At 41.2% G+C, this 15,164-nt stretch overlaps 1 protein-coding gene across 6 annotated transcripts in view; it reads left to right on the forward strand.

The window, feature by feature from the left end:
- ccdc62 (coiled-coil domain containing 62) overlaps positions 1 to 15,164 on the forward strand; it is a 51,544-nt gene that overhangs the window by 1,676 nt on the left and 34,704 nt on the right. For 4 of the 6 annotated variants that reach the window (XM_060843657.1, XM_060843654.1, XM_060843660.1 and 1 more), the window contains exons 2-3: positions 10,291 to 10,384; positions 14,226 to 14,266. In XM_060843657.1, the coding sequence (XP_060699640.1) occupies positions 10,291 to 10,384; positions 14,226 to 14,266 (135 nt within the window). Of the gene's footprint in view, positions 1 to 1,399; positions 1,694 to 10,290; positions 10,385 to 14,225; positions 14,267 to 15,164 lie in introns of all 6 variants that reach the window. The other 2 variants (XM_060843656.1, XM_060843659.1) reach the window with 2 other exon arrangements.

Raw genomic sequence — 15,164 nt, forward strand, 5'->3', positions numbered from 1 at the left:
TGTTAAAAGGTGGTGAGAGGGATTGGGAACCAGTTATACATCAAAATGGGCTTTACACATGAGATAGAGAGCATGATTACAGTGCTAAACTTTCAACCTGGCTTTACCAAGACAGAGAATGCAGCGAATGCCCAGTCAAATAGGAGGCTGTTGATTTGAGGTGGGTTAAAAAAATTGATAGAGGTATTTGAAATGTTGCTTAAATTTTAACATAAGTCACCAGGAGCAGATGGAACGCATCCAAGAATCTACAGCAGATGCAGTGTGGATGTAAATTGTGGAGTTATTGGCTATAATTTCCTTGGATACAGTGGTTTTTCTAGAGGACTGGGAAATAGCAAATGTCACAGTGGTAGAGAAGATTTTAAAACTGATGATCTGAGACTAAATTAGCAATCACTCAGAAAAATGTGGATTCATTAAAGAAAGTCAGTAGAAATTTGTTAAAAGCAAATCATGTTGAACTAACTTGTTTGAGATTTACATAGAATACAGAACATTGCAGCGCTGTATAGGCCCTTCGGCCCTCGATGTTGCGCTGACCTGTCATACCAATCTGAAGCCCATCTAACCTACACTATTCCATGTACATCCATACGCTTGTCCAATGAGGACTTAAATGTACTTAAAGTTAGCGAATCTACTACCCTTGCAGGCAAAGCATTCCATACCCTTATACTCTGAGTAAAGAAACTACCTCTGACATCTGTCCTATATCTATCACCCCTCAATTTGAAGCTATGCCCCCTCGTGCTCGCCATCACCATACTTGGAAAAAGACTCTCCCTGTCCACCCTATCTAACTCTCTGATTATCTTATATGTCACTATTAAGTCACCTCTCAACCTTCTTCTCTCTAACGAAAACAAGTCCCTCACCCTTTCCTCGTAAGACCTTCCCTCCATACCAGGCAACATCCTAGCAAATCTCCTCTGCACCCTTTCCAAAGCTTCCACATCCTTCTTATAATGCGGTGACCAGAACCGTACACAATACTCCAAGTGTGGCCGCACCAGAGTTTTGTACAGCTGCAGCATAACCTCATGGTTCCGGAACTTGATCCCTCTATTAATAAAAGCTAAAACACTGTACGCCTTCTTAACAACCCTGTCAACCTGGATGGCAACTTTCAAGGATCTGTGCACATGGACATTCTCTGCTCATCTACACTACCAAGAATCTTACCATTAGCCCAGAACTTTGCATTCCGGTTACTCTGACCAAAGTGAATCACCTCACACTTGCCCGTATTAAACTCCATTTGCCACCTCTCAGCCCAGCTCTGCAGCTTATCTATGTCTCTCTGTAATCTACAACATTCTTCGTCACTATCCACAACTCCACCGACCTTGGTGTCGTCTGCAAATTTACTAACCCACCCTTCTATGCCCTCATCCAGGTCGTTTATAAAAATGACGAACAGCAATGGACCCAACACCGACCCTTGTGGTACACCACTGGTAACTGGACTCCAGGATGAACATTTCCCATCAACCACCACCCTCTGTCTTCTTTCAGCAAGCCAATTACTGATCAAAACTGCTATATCTCCCACAATCACATTCCTCTGCATTTTGTACAATAGCCTACTCTGGGGAACCTTATCGAACACCTTGCTGAAATCCATATACACCATATCAACCGGTTTACTCTCATCTACCTGTTTGGTGACCTTCTCAAAGAACTCAATAAGGTTTGTGAGGCATGACCTACCCTTCACAAAACCGTGCTGACTATCCCTAATCAAATTATTATTTTCTTTATAAATGAAATAATTGTTAATGATGTGTACTTGGAGTTCTGTTTGATAGAGTTATATAATGGATTTGCAAGCAAAATTGAATTCCCTGGTATAACAATAGTGCAACCCTGTCCTTTTGAAAAGACATATATCCTTGGATGTTAAGTTAATTTGGATTGGTAATATATACCAACATCCCATGAATGAATAAAAAAATTTAAGGTACCTCACAAAAGGTTAACAGATCATACAGGGCGAGGGGTAATATATTCGCTTGGATAGAAGATTGGCTTACCAGTGGAAAGCAGAGCGTCAGGATAAATGGGTCTTTAACTGGTTAAGGTGCCATAGAATTTTGTCCTTGCACCTTAACTATTTACAACCTATAGTAACTTGAATGCAGGGATAGAACATGCAACAGCCAAATTTATAGATGATACTAAAATAAGTGGAAAAGAAAGTTTAAAATTAAGAAATTTATAAATGGATATGGTTAAGTTGGGTGAAGAGAGAACTTGGCTGAGAGAGTTTAATATGGATAAGTGTGAAGTTATCCAATTCAGTCAGAAGAATTAAAAAAGCCTCCTATTATCTAAATGGAGTGTAAACTTTAAAACAATTTGATGCAGTGTGATCTTGGTTTTCTTGTATGTGAATTCCAGAAAACTATGATGCAGGTGCAGGAGGTAATAAGGAGGGCAAAAGGAATTTTGACATATATTGACAAAGGAATGGAGTATAAAAGTAGGTTAGTGCTGCAACTGGACGAGGCATTGGTTAGACTGCATCTGGTACAGCATACAGTGTTAGTCCCCTTACTTAGGGAAAGATGTAATTTCATGGGAGGCAGTTGAAAGGAGGCTCACTTGATTAATTCCAGAGGTGAAAGGCTTGTCCTATAAGGAGAAATTGAGTAGTTTAGGCTGATCCACGCTCATGTTTAGAAGCATGAGAGGCAATATAATTGTGGTATTTAAGGTACTAAGGGGGATTGATGATTGGGGGGGGTGGAGTAGATGTAGGATGGATGTTTCTTGTTGTGGGGTAATCTAGAATGAAAGGATATAGTTTTAGGCTAAGGGATGGCAGATTTAAAGCAGAGATGAAGATGAATTACTTCTGTGAAGGGATCATGAATTTAGAATTCCCTACACCAGAATGCAGTGGAGGCAGGAACACTGAATACGTTTAAGGAGAAAATAGATTTTTAATTAGTAAGGGTTTATGTGGAACTGACAGGAAAATGAAGTTGAAGGCAAGACGATAATTGCATTAGATTAGATTAGATTACTTACAGTGTGGAAACAGGCCCTTTGGCCCAACAAGTCCACACCGACCCGCCGAAGCGCAACCCACCCATACCCCTACATTTGCCCCTTACCTAACACTACGGGCAATTTAGCATGGCCAATTCACCTGACCCGCACATCTTTGGACTGTGGGAGGAAACCGGAGCACCCGGAGGAAATCCACGCAGACACAGGGAGAACGTGCAAACTCCACACAGTCTGAGGCGGGAATTGAACCCAGGTCCCTGGCGCTGTGAGGCAGCTGTGCTAACCACTGTGCCACCGTGTCGCCCTTATAAAAGTTATTAGGTGGCTGAGCAGGCTCAAGGGGCTGAATTGCCTACTCTTGCTCCTAGTTCTTATCACCATCTTAAAAACATTTGGAAAACGGGACATTTACCTTTGCTTCCCACAGTCTGTGATCAAGGTGAGACCAAGAGTGGTGATAACAGATTCTGAACATTTAAGGAGGGGTATTGAGGACAGTACAATGATGATTTTCTAGTTTGGCTGGGATGAAAAGGAAGTCTGTGTGAGGGGAGGATGATTAAATTTGGCCAATCTTCTAGAAGGAAAGATGATTTGTTCAAACATAGAAGATTCTGAAAGGATTATTGACAGGGTGGCTACGGAGCGGTTGCTCCCTCCAAGGTAATTAAAAACGCAGATGCACAGTCTCAGGATAAGAGGATGATCATTTCGGACCAAGAGCTTGAAAAATTCCTTAATGCAAATGTAATCAATATTTGGGATTCTGTTGTCAATAGGTTGTGAATGCAGCATTGATGAATATCTTTAAGAGTGAGATGCAGAGATTTTTGATCCCTCAGCGAATCCTGGTTCCAGGACCGGGCAGTGTAGTTAAAACCAGAATTGTGTTGAATGATATAACAGGCTCCTTGACCCATGTGATCTTTTATTATAGGAGTGGTTTTTGATCTGGAATATTGCTTTATAATACCCTTGGGAGGAGCCCTGGGACCTTTATGATATTAAAGGTGCTTGATAAATACTCCATTGCTTTTCCTTGATTTGCTTGTTTTCTTATCCCCTGTATATGGGAAACAATGTCTTGAAAATACGAAAGAAATTGGATTAATTATTTGTATCTTTGCTAAATTTTATAGTGGACCTACACTCAGCAGACTGATAGGTCAGGAACCATTATGTTTTATCAATGAACTTTTCTCAGGCTTTAAACCTCAGCCATGGAACTAACATCCTACTCTGGGTTTCCGAATCACTTCAAAAGTGTTGTAATGATTATGATCCGCAGCCCACGAATGAGGACTCTCTATTGAAAAGGACCCAGTTAGAAGTAAATGGTTGCAGGAAATCTTGTCTTGGAGACCAATTGAGGACAAGGAATAGGAAGAAATAGAAAGACCACACACGCGCACGCGCACGCGCACGCGCACACACACTCACACTCACACTCAGGCGGTGAGACCGAGAAGGGATGAGCTCTTTCCTGTGGTTGAGGGGAAATAGGTTAACCATCCAAATTGGCAGCTGTTGCTGAATATTGTGGAGGCTGAATGCAGAAGGGTGAGGTGTATAGGATCTTGGGGAGCAGTTTTGCAAAACATGTAATGAGCCCATTTGGTTTGGAAAGAAGAGTGGCATCCAACACTCTGACTTTCCTAGCATTCTCTTATACAGCACTCCTCAGCCCAATACATTTCAGTTCCACATATTCCTTTTTCCAAGGCTACCATTCATCCTTTCCCCTCCTCCTTCCATTGTCTTAGTCACCTTCCACAAATGTTTTATTTCCATCCTCAACACACACTTCTCTTCTTGCATCTGTAACCCTTTTTGTTTGCTGGGTGAGAAGCTGTCAACTCCAGAATGAGGCAGAGAACCAGCATGTGGGGGTTGGACCTCCAGCCATTGTCATCTGGAGTTGGGTAGAAGCAGATTCAGTTGGGCCTTTCAAAACAGGATTGAATTTGTACCTGCAGAGAGAAAAAAAATGCAAACAACAGGTAAAGAGCAGGACTGTGAGAAGTTGAATTACTCTTGCAGAGAGCTAGCATCTCTCAGTGGACTGAATAATCTCCTTCTGCACTGTAACCAGTCGGTGATTCTATAATAGCATCTTTCAATGAATTTCACCATCTCAAAGGCAGAGGAGGGATCACACTGCAGTCTTCTAGGTGATAGGCTAATTGATTCATCTTCATTCATCCATCCAGGATTACTGTGCACATACTCTAAATGGTTATCTCTTCAACAATTCCAGTGTTTTCGCTTCTCCTACTCTGCTTGAAAATCTATCCCAAATGTTGACTATTCCCTGCATAAAGAACCCACCTGATATCAGTCCTAATGCTAACATTCATTAGTTTGAATCTGTGTCTCGTTGTTCTGCTGTTTGAAGTTGTGTTCTAGAACAGCCTTTTCTGTACTGTTTCCTATCTGTGTACTTCCAGATCCGCTTTCAAACTCCTCTCTTCTAGCTTTTTCAACACTAGACGTCAGTGTTTATATTCCAATCTTTATAATTTTTTCAATTCTGATTAATTAATCCCATTTTCTGTTCCCTTCTTCCATTTGGTACATTTGGTGAATGTTTTGTGTTGTTTAACTGAAAGTCCTGTCACCTGTAGCTAATTTAGTATTTGAAAGACTGACTAATTACTTGGTCCTATATATTCTGGTAAACCAACTAAGCTTTCAGTTCAACATTTTGGTATTAATAAGCAACCCAAACTAGAACAAAGTCAATTGCTTATAGACCCTTTATTTTACAGGTGATGTATACAAATAAATGTTTAATTTTAGGGGTACAGTCAAGTGATGACACATTGAAAATGAAGCTCAGGTAGAGAATCTGATGCTAGAGTTTAATGTGTAAGGTTTGAGAGCATGCTGGGCAATTGTCTTGTATTGCAGTACTCCTTCAGGTTTACTAGAGCATTTTAATTTTTTAAAAATTGTCAGTGGTTCAGTTGATCAGAAAAGTTAATGGTGACTGGTAGTCAGTTGGAGCTCAGCATAATATCTGTGAGCTGATTGGCTGCTTGGTACTACTATGCCATCATAGCTGAAGTCATAAAACATCACTTCATTATTTGTAAAATGTCCGTATATCATACAGTCAAATAAACTCTCATTGCTGTTGTTCAAACTATATTGGATGCTTGCAGACAAATTTTTATTGGATAGGTCTACACAATTTTTCACTTTTGGGAATTTATTCCCAAGTTCACCATTCTGCAACCTGTGTACAATGGTGAGTACCTATCAATTATCTTTTCTGTTTATCTACAATAATATATTTCTGCACGGTGAAGTTGCTCATTGTCAGCACCCATTTGATCTCTAGCTTTGTTGCTACATGATGTATCTATTCATAACACCAGCTGGTTGTACGATTTCTATGTACTCAGCTGCAGAGTACTTCTATTTAAAGATCAATATGTTTCTTTACCATTGAAACCATTTACCTAGAAGGGAAAGGGACAAGATTATAATTCATCATATTTCATGATACTAGTTATTAAATTGCATTTGGGCATGTGCAGGTGTGGCAGTCTTTGGTGCAGGAGTACAAAATCCTTCTGCCAGGGGCATCTCACCTGTCGGAGGAAGAGAAAGAGCAGCCTGGCTCTAGCTGCACTGAAATCACAGGCTATTACCATGTAGGAGTAAGAGGAAGTGGATGAAAAAAACTTCATAGTTGTACTTAGTGATTCACTTGGCGATGTGTTGCAGCAATTTTGTGCTTTGTTGATGCTCATTTCAATGAATGAGACAATTGATTTGAAATTCTTCTCCCAGTTCCTATTCGATTGTATCCTGAATTTTCAAGTGAATGGTATGATCAAATTATATGAGGAGGAAGGATTGTTGTCTGTTAGAGTGAATTATTATGGGGTACAGGGGCAGGACAGGGTTCTTGCTGGCATTATCAGAAGCTCTCATGAAAACATATAAAGTCCAGGGTGTCTGGGTGATGCTGCTTGAGCAGTTGGGTGAGGTGGCCACATGGGATGTAAAAGCAGCAATGTGCTACTGAGACTTTATAAAGCTCTGGTTAGGCCCCGTTTAGAATACAGTGTCCAGCTTTGGGCCCCACACCTCAGGAAGGACATACTGGCATTGGAGCGTATCCAGCGAGATTCACATGAATGATCCCTGGAATGGTAGGCCTGACATACGATAAATGGCTGAGGACGCTGGTATTGTATTCATTAGAGTTTAGAAGGTTGAGAGGAAATCTAATAGAAACTTACAAGAAAATGTACGTCTTAGAAATAGTGGACGCTGGGAATTTGTTTATGCCAGGCGGGGATACTAGGACCCGAGGGCACAGCCTTAGAATTAGAGGAGGTCAATTTAGAATGGAAACGAGAAGATATTTCTTCAGCCAGAGAGTGGTGGGCCTGTGGAATCCATTGCCACAGAGCGCAGTGGAGGCTAGGACATTGAGTGTCTTCGAGGCAGAGATTGATAAATTCGTAATCTCGCAAGGAATTAAGGGATACAGGAAGAGTACAGGCAAGTAGTGTTGAAATTCCAATCAGCCATGATTGAATTGCCTTACTTCCACTCCTGTGTCCTATGGGCTTAATGTGAGTCTGCCTCCTCTGAGGATGCAACTTGTTCTGTTCTTTCATTTTCCTGCAATGCGACTCCTCTGCAGCACATTTTGTGAAATACTGCACTCTACAGTTATACTGGATACCCTCTGTGCAATATACTACAGAGCATCTCCATATGTGTCAAAGTGCCTGAAGCTCGCCTGGAATCACTCAGTGCTTTGTTTTCTTGTAGTCCTGTGGTTGAGTGGCTCCTGATGCATCTCCTCTGGTTCACTGATAGAGGGATCCTCACTGGAATCAGCATCGAGACTTTTAGATGGTAGACCTTGTCACCCAGATGAAACTGCTACAGAATGAATGCTTACAATTCTCTGGATAGTTAGAAGGTTCCTGACCACCTAGTGGTTACAGATGATCTAAACATTGAGGGACTGAAAATTCTTGTGATCGATGAAAACTGCACTTGAGAGTGCTTTGATTTGTAGCTCTCTCCATTCCTGCAGAAATCTAGCTATTCCAGCAAAACCGATGCTGTCGCTCTATCCCTTGTCTAATACAAACATAAAACAGATAATGGAGCTCTGAAGTAAAAATTGAAAATGCTATAAGTACTCAGCAGGTCAGTCAGTGTCCGTAGAGAGAGAAACCAAGTTCAAGGACCAGATCTTCTTATGTCTTGATTAGTTGGCAGCCTGTTGGGATCCCACAGAATTTGGACATACTGACACTATGATATTAAGTTGGCAATTCTCCTGCTCACATGGATCCTCCAAAGGTTTCTGACTGAACTAGAATTGGGAGACTTTAATCAGTTCCAACTTAATAACCTGGATCAATACCCAGCAGATGCTAGGCAGGAAAGTCTGAGTTGAACTCCTGTGTAGCACTTCAACTGACTCTCCAACTTGACTAGCTCCCACCAGCAACTTGACATTCCCTCATGACCTATGTAATACCCACCCTACTGATTTAGCACTCTACGCCCTACCCTGCTTACCTCACCCACCCCACCTCCTTAGTCATTTGTTTCATGTAAGCTATCCACATGCTTACCGTACAATCACCCATTTACTTGTACTCTCATTCACTAACACATTGGGACATTTCAGCTCTTATTTACCAGAATGCAGCAATTTGTGTTCTTAGAAGTTAATGTGGCTCATGGTCTGAAGTTTCCTGTGATGAGTGAGTTCTGCAGAATCCTCTATTGGAAGGTTAACCAGGAAGATTGGAGTGAGTTAAGTGGATAGCTTTTCCTTTGATCATGATCGGAAATGGGTTCTGAACTTGACTGGACAATTTGGACCAATGCTTGCGATTGATGTTCTGATGAAAAGACATTAAGCTGAAATAGTACTTTGTTTCTGTCTCTGCTGATACTGCTGGACGTGCTGAGTATTTCCAGCATTTTCTGTTTTTATTACTCCGCTGTGTCAGACTGACCTCATTATGCCAATGTGAACACAAGTTGCAGGCTTGGCAGGCAAGCTGGTGGTGATTGGGAGATGCAGTTGAGTGACTCCTTAGACCTCACCAGCAGGTCTCTGGAAGGAACAGGAGGTGAAACCATTCAGGGCCACGGTAACCTTGATGTCAATTGGCCTTGTGTGCCCATCACTCTCTTGGAAAGTGGTCTTATTCCAGGAGACTGCAGTTGTCAATGTTGACCTATCATGAAAGCTTGAGCCTCATGAAGTACTGTTATTCCAAGAAGTTCAGAAAATTCACCTTCCTACTTTCAAGCTGAAATTTTCTGTTCTTCGTCTCAAGATTTGGAGTAGCAGGAGCGTGGGGAGAAGTTACAGTTAGTGTTCAACTGCTGGTGTTTTTCTTGCTCTCCTGGTGCTGCAACACTGTGTGACTGTGCCTGTTGCTCTTCTTTGGAGGTTCAAGCTAATACTGCATCAGTGATGACAGGCAGCAGGAAAGCGGATATCGGGACCAACAGTTGCAGCACCAGGATCAACAAGAAAAGCACCAGCGACAGGGTGTCAGTATCAGTTGGTGGAATGTTAAACCATGACAGCTATCACCAACTTATAAAATTCCATCTATTTTGAGATTTGAGCTTATGTTCCCAGAGCTTTAGTTTGGCACTGTGGATTATTGGTTCAGCAGCAAAACCACTGTGTCACTGTTTCCACTTAAATGTCACCCAAAGCATTGAAATTGGGCTTTCAAGTCAAATTCAGCCACCATAGATCTTTCAGAGAATGGCCACTCATCTTATAATTTCTGTCTTTCAAGGCTTCCCAGTATTGCCAGTTTCATTGTCCAATGAGTCTCTGTTTTGGATCCATCAACATAGCATTCAGTGTGGCTTAGGAAACTCGGGAACTGTCAGTTAAAGTTGCATTGATTAAAGCACTGCACCGTCCCCACCCAAACCCCTCTATACATGGCAGGTAAATGATTGCCTGCTATTTCTGCTGTTTGTAAAATCACCTATTCTTATTTCTCCTGACTTGCTGGTCTTCCTTTCGATTTGGCAAGTCTTTTCTTGTCTTATGCAAAGAATACTCTCTACACAAAAGCTCGATCCTGAAATTTGTGCATACATACAAGCCATAGCACTGGTATGTCTTCATAACATTGCTCTGCATTCTAGTTTTGAATTTCATATATACACAAAGGAAATGAGAACGGAGTCTTAGTTGTCCACAATCATTACATTTGAAGTAGCATTATATTTTGTTTCATTCAAATATAGGTACCGGGGGTTGAAATGGAAGGAAACCAACCTTCTGGAGACTCCCCTCTTATTAACCCCAGAAATCCAGTAAATGCATCAAGCTCTGCATCAGGTATTGTGCTTGCATTTTATGATAGAGCCCTAACATGATAAGTTTTTCTATAACATTGAGAAGTGTTGTGAGTAAATTACCACAAGCTACCTTTAATTCGATTACTTATTAAGAAATCTCACAGTCTAGTACTGAAACAATTGCATGTAGCAACCAAATAAGACCTCTCAAATAAGCAAGTTAAGCCTCACAACCCAACTGAGCTAATAATGATGGAATTCAGCTACGATTCCAACCAGCAGAGTCTGTCTCTTGATTTGTCTAGTATTCAATCCTTGTGCATTGTTGTTCTTCGAAGTTCAGTTGCTGGAGTTCTATTTTTATACAGTTTTCTGACATTATTATCGTTTAGATTCTTTCATCCAAAATATTGATTACTCCTCTGGGGCTATCAAGTCTGCAGCTTGTCTATTTATCAAAAGTAATTTTCCTGATCCTTGTTACGTTGGCATTGACTGTCCATTTGAGTACACAGCTTTTTTACAATTAACTCAATAAATTCATCTGCAGAGCAATTATTTGTCCTTGTGGCAAAAGGCAGCCAGTTATCAAGCAGGTGTTAAACCATTCCATTCATGTAACTTTGACTTGGTAGGACTAATAAACTGCATTTATTTCAATGTAAGGGGCCTAACAGGGAAGGCAGATGAACTCAGGGCATGGTTAGGAACATGGGACTGGGATATCATAGCAATTACGTAAACATGGCTCAGGGATGGGCATGACTGGCAGCTTAACATTCCAGGATACAAATGCTACAGGAAGGATAGAAAGAGAGGCAAGAGAGGAGGGAGAGTGACATTTTTGATAAGGGATAGCATTACAGCTGTGCTAAGGAAGGATATTCCCAGAAATATATCCAGGGACGTTATTTGGGTGGAACTGAGAAATAAGAAAGGGATGATCACCTTTTTGGGATTATATTATAGACCCCCCCCCCGCCAATAGTCAGAGGGAAATTGAGAAACAAACTTATAAGGAGATCTCAGCTATCTGTAAGAATAATAGGGTAGTTATGGTAGGGGATTTTAAATTTCCAAACATTGACTGGGACTGCCATAGTGTTAAGGGTTAGATGGAGAGGAATTTCTTAAGTGCGTCCAAGACAATCTTCTGATCAGTATGTGGATGTGCCTACTAGAGAAGGTGCAAAACTTGACCTACTCTTGGGAAATAAGGCAGGGCAGGAGACGGAGGTGTCAGTGGGAGAGCACTTTGGGGCCAGTGATCATAATTCTATTAGTTTTAAAATAGTGATGGAAAAGGATAGACCAGACCTAAAAGATGAAGTTCTAAATTGGAGAAAGGCCAATTTTGACGGTGTTAGGGAGGAACTTTCGAAAGCTGATTTGAGGCAGATGTTAGCAGGTAAAGTGACAGTTGGAAACTGGGAAGCCTTCAGAAATGAGATAACAAGAATCCAGAGAAAGTATATTTCTGTCAGGGTGAAAGGGAAGGCTGGTAGGTATAGGGAATGCTGGATGACTAAAGAAATTGAGGGTTTGATTAAGAAAAAGAAGGAAGCATATGTCAGGTATAGGCAGGATAGATCGAGTGAATCCTTAGAAGAGTATAAAGGAAGTAGGAGTATACTTAAGAGGGAAATCAGGAGAGCAAAAAATAGGGGACATGAGATAGCTTTGGCAAATAGAATTAAGGAGAAACCAAAGGGTTTTTATAAATATATTAAGGACAAAAGGGTAACTAGGGAGAGAATAGGGCCCCTCCGAGATCAGCAAGGTGGCCTTTGTGTGGAGCCACAGAAAATGGGGGAGATACGAAATGAATATTTTGCATCAGTATTTACTGTGGAAAAGGATATGGAAGATATAGACTGTAGGGAAATAGATGGTGACATCTTGCAAAATGGCCAGATTACAGAGGAGGAAGTGCTGGATGTCTTGAAACGGTTAAAGGTGGATAAATCCCCAGGACCTGATTGTCTGGAGGAATGAATCAGAGAATAGCTGATGGCTCTTTTAAGTTGAAATAGGTGCAAAATCCGTACATATTCTTACTTTCTGTAGTAAATAAGGTCTTTTGTATTCATGTAGTCTTTAGAATGCAAAATGTCCACAGAATGAGCTCAAATTGATTGTCAGTGTAATTCTTAGCATCAAGTGTACCCGAGAACTCTGTGGGAACTAGAGAAGTGATTGCTGGGCCTCTTGCTGAGATATTTGTATCATCAATAGTGACAAGTGAGGTGCTGAAAGACTGGAGGTTGGCAAACATGGCGCCACTGTTTAACAAGGGCAGTAAAGACAAGCCAGGGAACTATAGACCGGTGAGCCTGACCTCGGTGGTGGGCAAGTTGTTGGCGGGAATCCTGAGGGACAGGATATACATGTATTTGGAAAGGCAAGGACTGATTCGGGATTGTCAACATAGCTTTGTGCGTGGGAAATCATGTCTCACAAACTTGATTGAGTTTTTTTGAAGAAGTAACAAAGAAGATTGATGAATGCAGAGCAGGAGGTGTGATCTATATGGACTTTAGTAAGGCATTCGACAAGGTTCCCTGTGGAAGGCTGATTAGCAATGTTAGATCTCACAGAATACACGGAGAACTAGACATTTGGATACAGAACTGGCTCAAAGGTAGAAGACAGAGGGTGGTGGTGGAGGGTTGTTTTTCAGACTGGAGGCCTATGACCAGTGGAGTGCCACAAGGATCGGTGCTGGGCCCTCTACTTTTTGTCATTTACATAAATGATTTGGATGTGAGCGTAAGAAGTAGAGTTAGTAAGTTTGCAGATGACACAAAATTGGAGGTGTAGTGGACAGCGAAGAGGATTACCTCCGATTACAACAGGATCTGGACCAGATGGGCCAATGGGCTGAGAAATGGCAGATGGAGTTTAATTCAGATAAATGCGAGGTGCTGCATTTTGGGAAAGCAAATTTTAGCAGGACTTGTACACTTAATGGTAAGGTCCTTGGGAGTGTTGCTGAACAAAAAGACCTTGGAGTGCAGGTTCATAGCTCCTTAAAAGTGGAGTCGCAGATAGATAGGATAGTGAAGAAGGCATTTGGTATGTTTTCCTTTACTGGTCAGAGTATTGAGTACAGGAGTTGGGAGGTCATGTTGCGGCTGTACAGGACATTGGTTAGGCCACTGTTGAAATATTGCATGCAGTTCTGGTCTCCTTTCTATCGGAAAGATGTTGTGAAACACCAAAGGGTTCCGAAAAGATTTACAAGGATGTTGCCAGGGTTGGAGGATTTGAGTGACAGGGAGAGGCTAGGGCTGTTTTCCCTGGAGCGTCTGAGGCTGAGGGGTGACCTTATAGAGGTTTACAAAATTATGAGGGGTATGGATAGGATAAATAGACAAAGTCTTTTCCCTGGGGTTGGGGAGTCCAGAACTAGAGGGCATAGGTTTAGGGTGAGAGGGGAAAGACATAAAAGAGACCTAAGGGGCAGCTTTTTCACGCAGAGGGTGGTATATGTATGGAATGAGCTGCCAGAGGAAGTAGTGGAGGCTGGTACAATTGCAAAATTTAAAAGGCATCTGGATGGGTATATGAATAGGAAGGGTTTGGAGGGATATGGGCCAGGTGCTGGCAGGTGGCACTAGATTGGGTTGGGACATCTGGTCAGCATGAACGGGTTGGACCGAAGGGTCTGTTTCTGTGCTGTACATGTCTATGACTTCTCCTTCTCCCAAGCATGGCTAATTGCTTTCAATTCTTGTATAACGATATGTCTTTATCCCTTAAGAGTTTATTTCGTGAGTTATTGCTGCTTCTTTCAATTCTGAAGTTTACACTTTCACCATAGTTTTACCAAGAACTGATTCCTGCAGATGTTACTGAATTGTGATTTTACTCTCTTTCAGAAATTCACCTTGAACAGTGGCAAAGCCCACCAAAACCTAAGGTAAGGGTGAACACTCCAGTTAGATGATGATTGATGGTCAAGTTTTGCTTCACTTATATTGGTGAAGGCATTGTCTGGAGGAGTGAATCAGAGAATAGAAGATGACTCTTTTAAGTTGAAACAGGTGCAAGATCGGTACATATTCTTACTTTCTGTAGTAAATAAGGTCTTTTGTAGTTGTGTAGTCTTTAGAATGCGAAATGTCTACAGAATGAGCTCAAATGGATTGTCATTGTAATTCTTAGCGTTCACATGAGGGAAGTGGTATAGTGATTATGTCACTGGACTAGTCGTCCAGAAAACCAAACTAATCTTCTCCAGACATCGATTTGAATCCCATAGAAATAATGAAATTTGAAATCTGTAAAAATCTGGGATAAAAAGTTTATTTACTGCTGACCATGTACTGTCAATTGTGGTAAAAACTAATCTGCTTCATGTAGGTCCTCTAAGGGAAGGAAATTTGTCATCTTTACCTTGTGTGGCTCAAGATGAAGCAACATGATCACCTCTGCATGATTAAGGATAGACAGTAAATGCCAACTTAGACAGTGATGCTCACATCCCATGAACAAATGGATTTTTAAAAAAAAAGGATTATTTAAAAAATATAGGCCAATTGCAGAATCGTGCATAATGTTGGACATTACGTTTAGAATTTTGCAGTTATGAGCTGGTTGGGTAAAGTCAGTACCTTGCCTACTGTGAATAACTGAAGAGAGACACTTCCTTTGTTTTAACATTTGCAGTCTTCAGGAAGTATGCCCAGCTAACATGAGCACTGAAAATTATATAGCTTATTACTTGTTTTTGTGATAAGCTGGACTTCTTTTAGGTTTTGCAGCAACATCCTGTTATTGGCAAACATCACTAGTTGCTACTTGTACATTCTCCTGGA

Source organism: Hemiscyllium ocellatum, chromosome 24 (genome assembly GCF_020745735.1).
Source record: "Hemiscyllium ocellatum isolate sHemOce1 chromosome 24, sHemOce1.pat.X.cur, whole genome shotgun sequence".
NCBI classification, from domain to species: Eukaryota; Metazoa; Chordata; class Chondrichthyes; order Orectolobiformes; family Hemiscylliidae; genus Hemiscyllium; species Hemiscyllium ocellatum.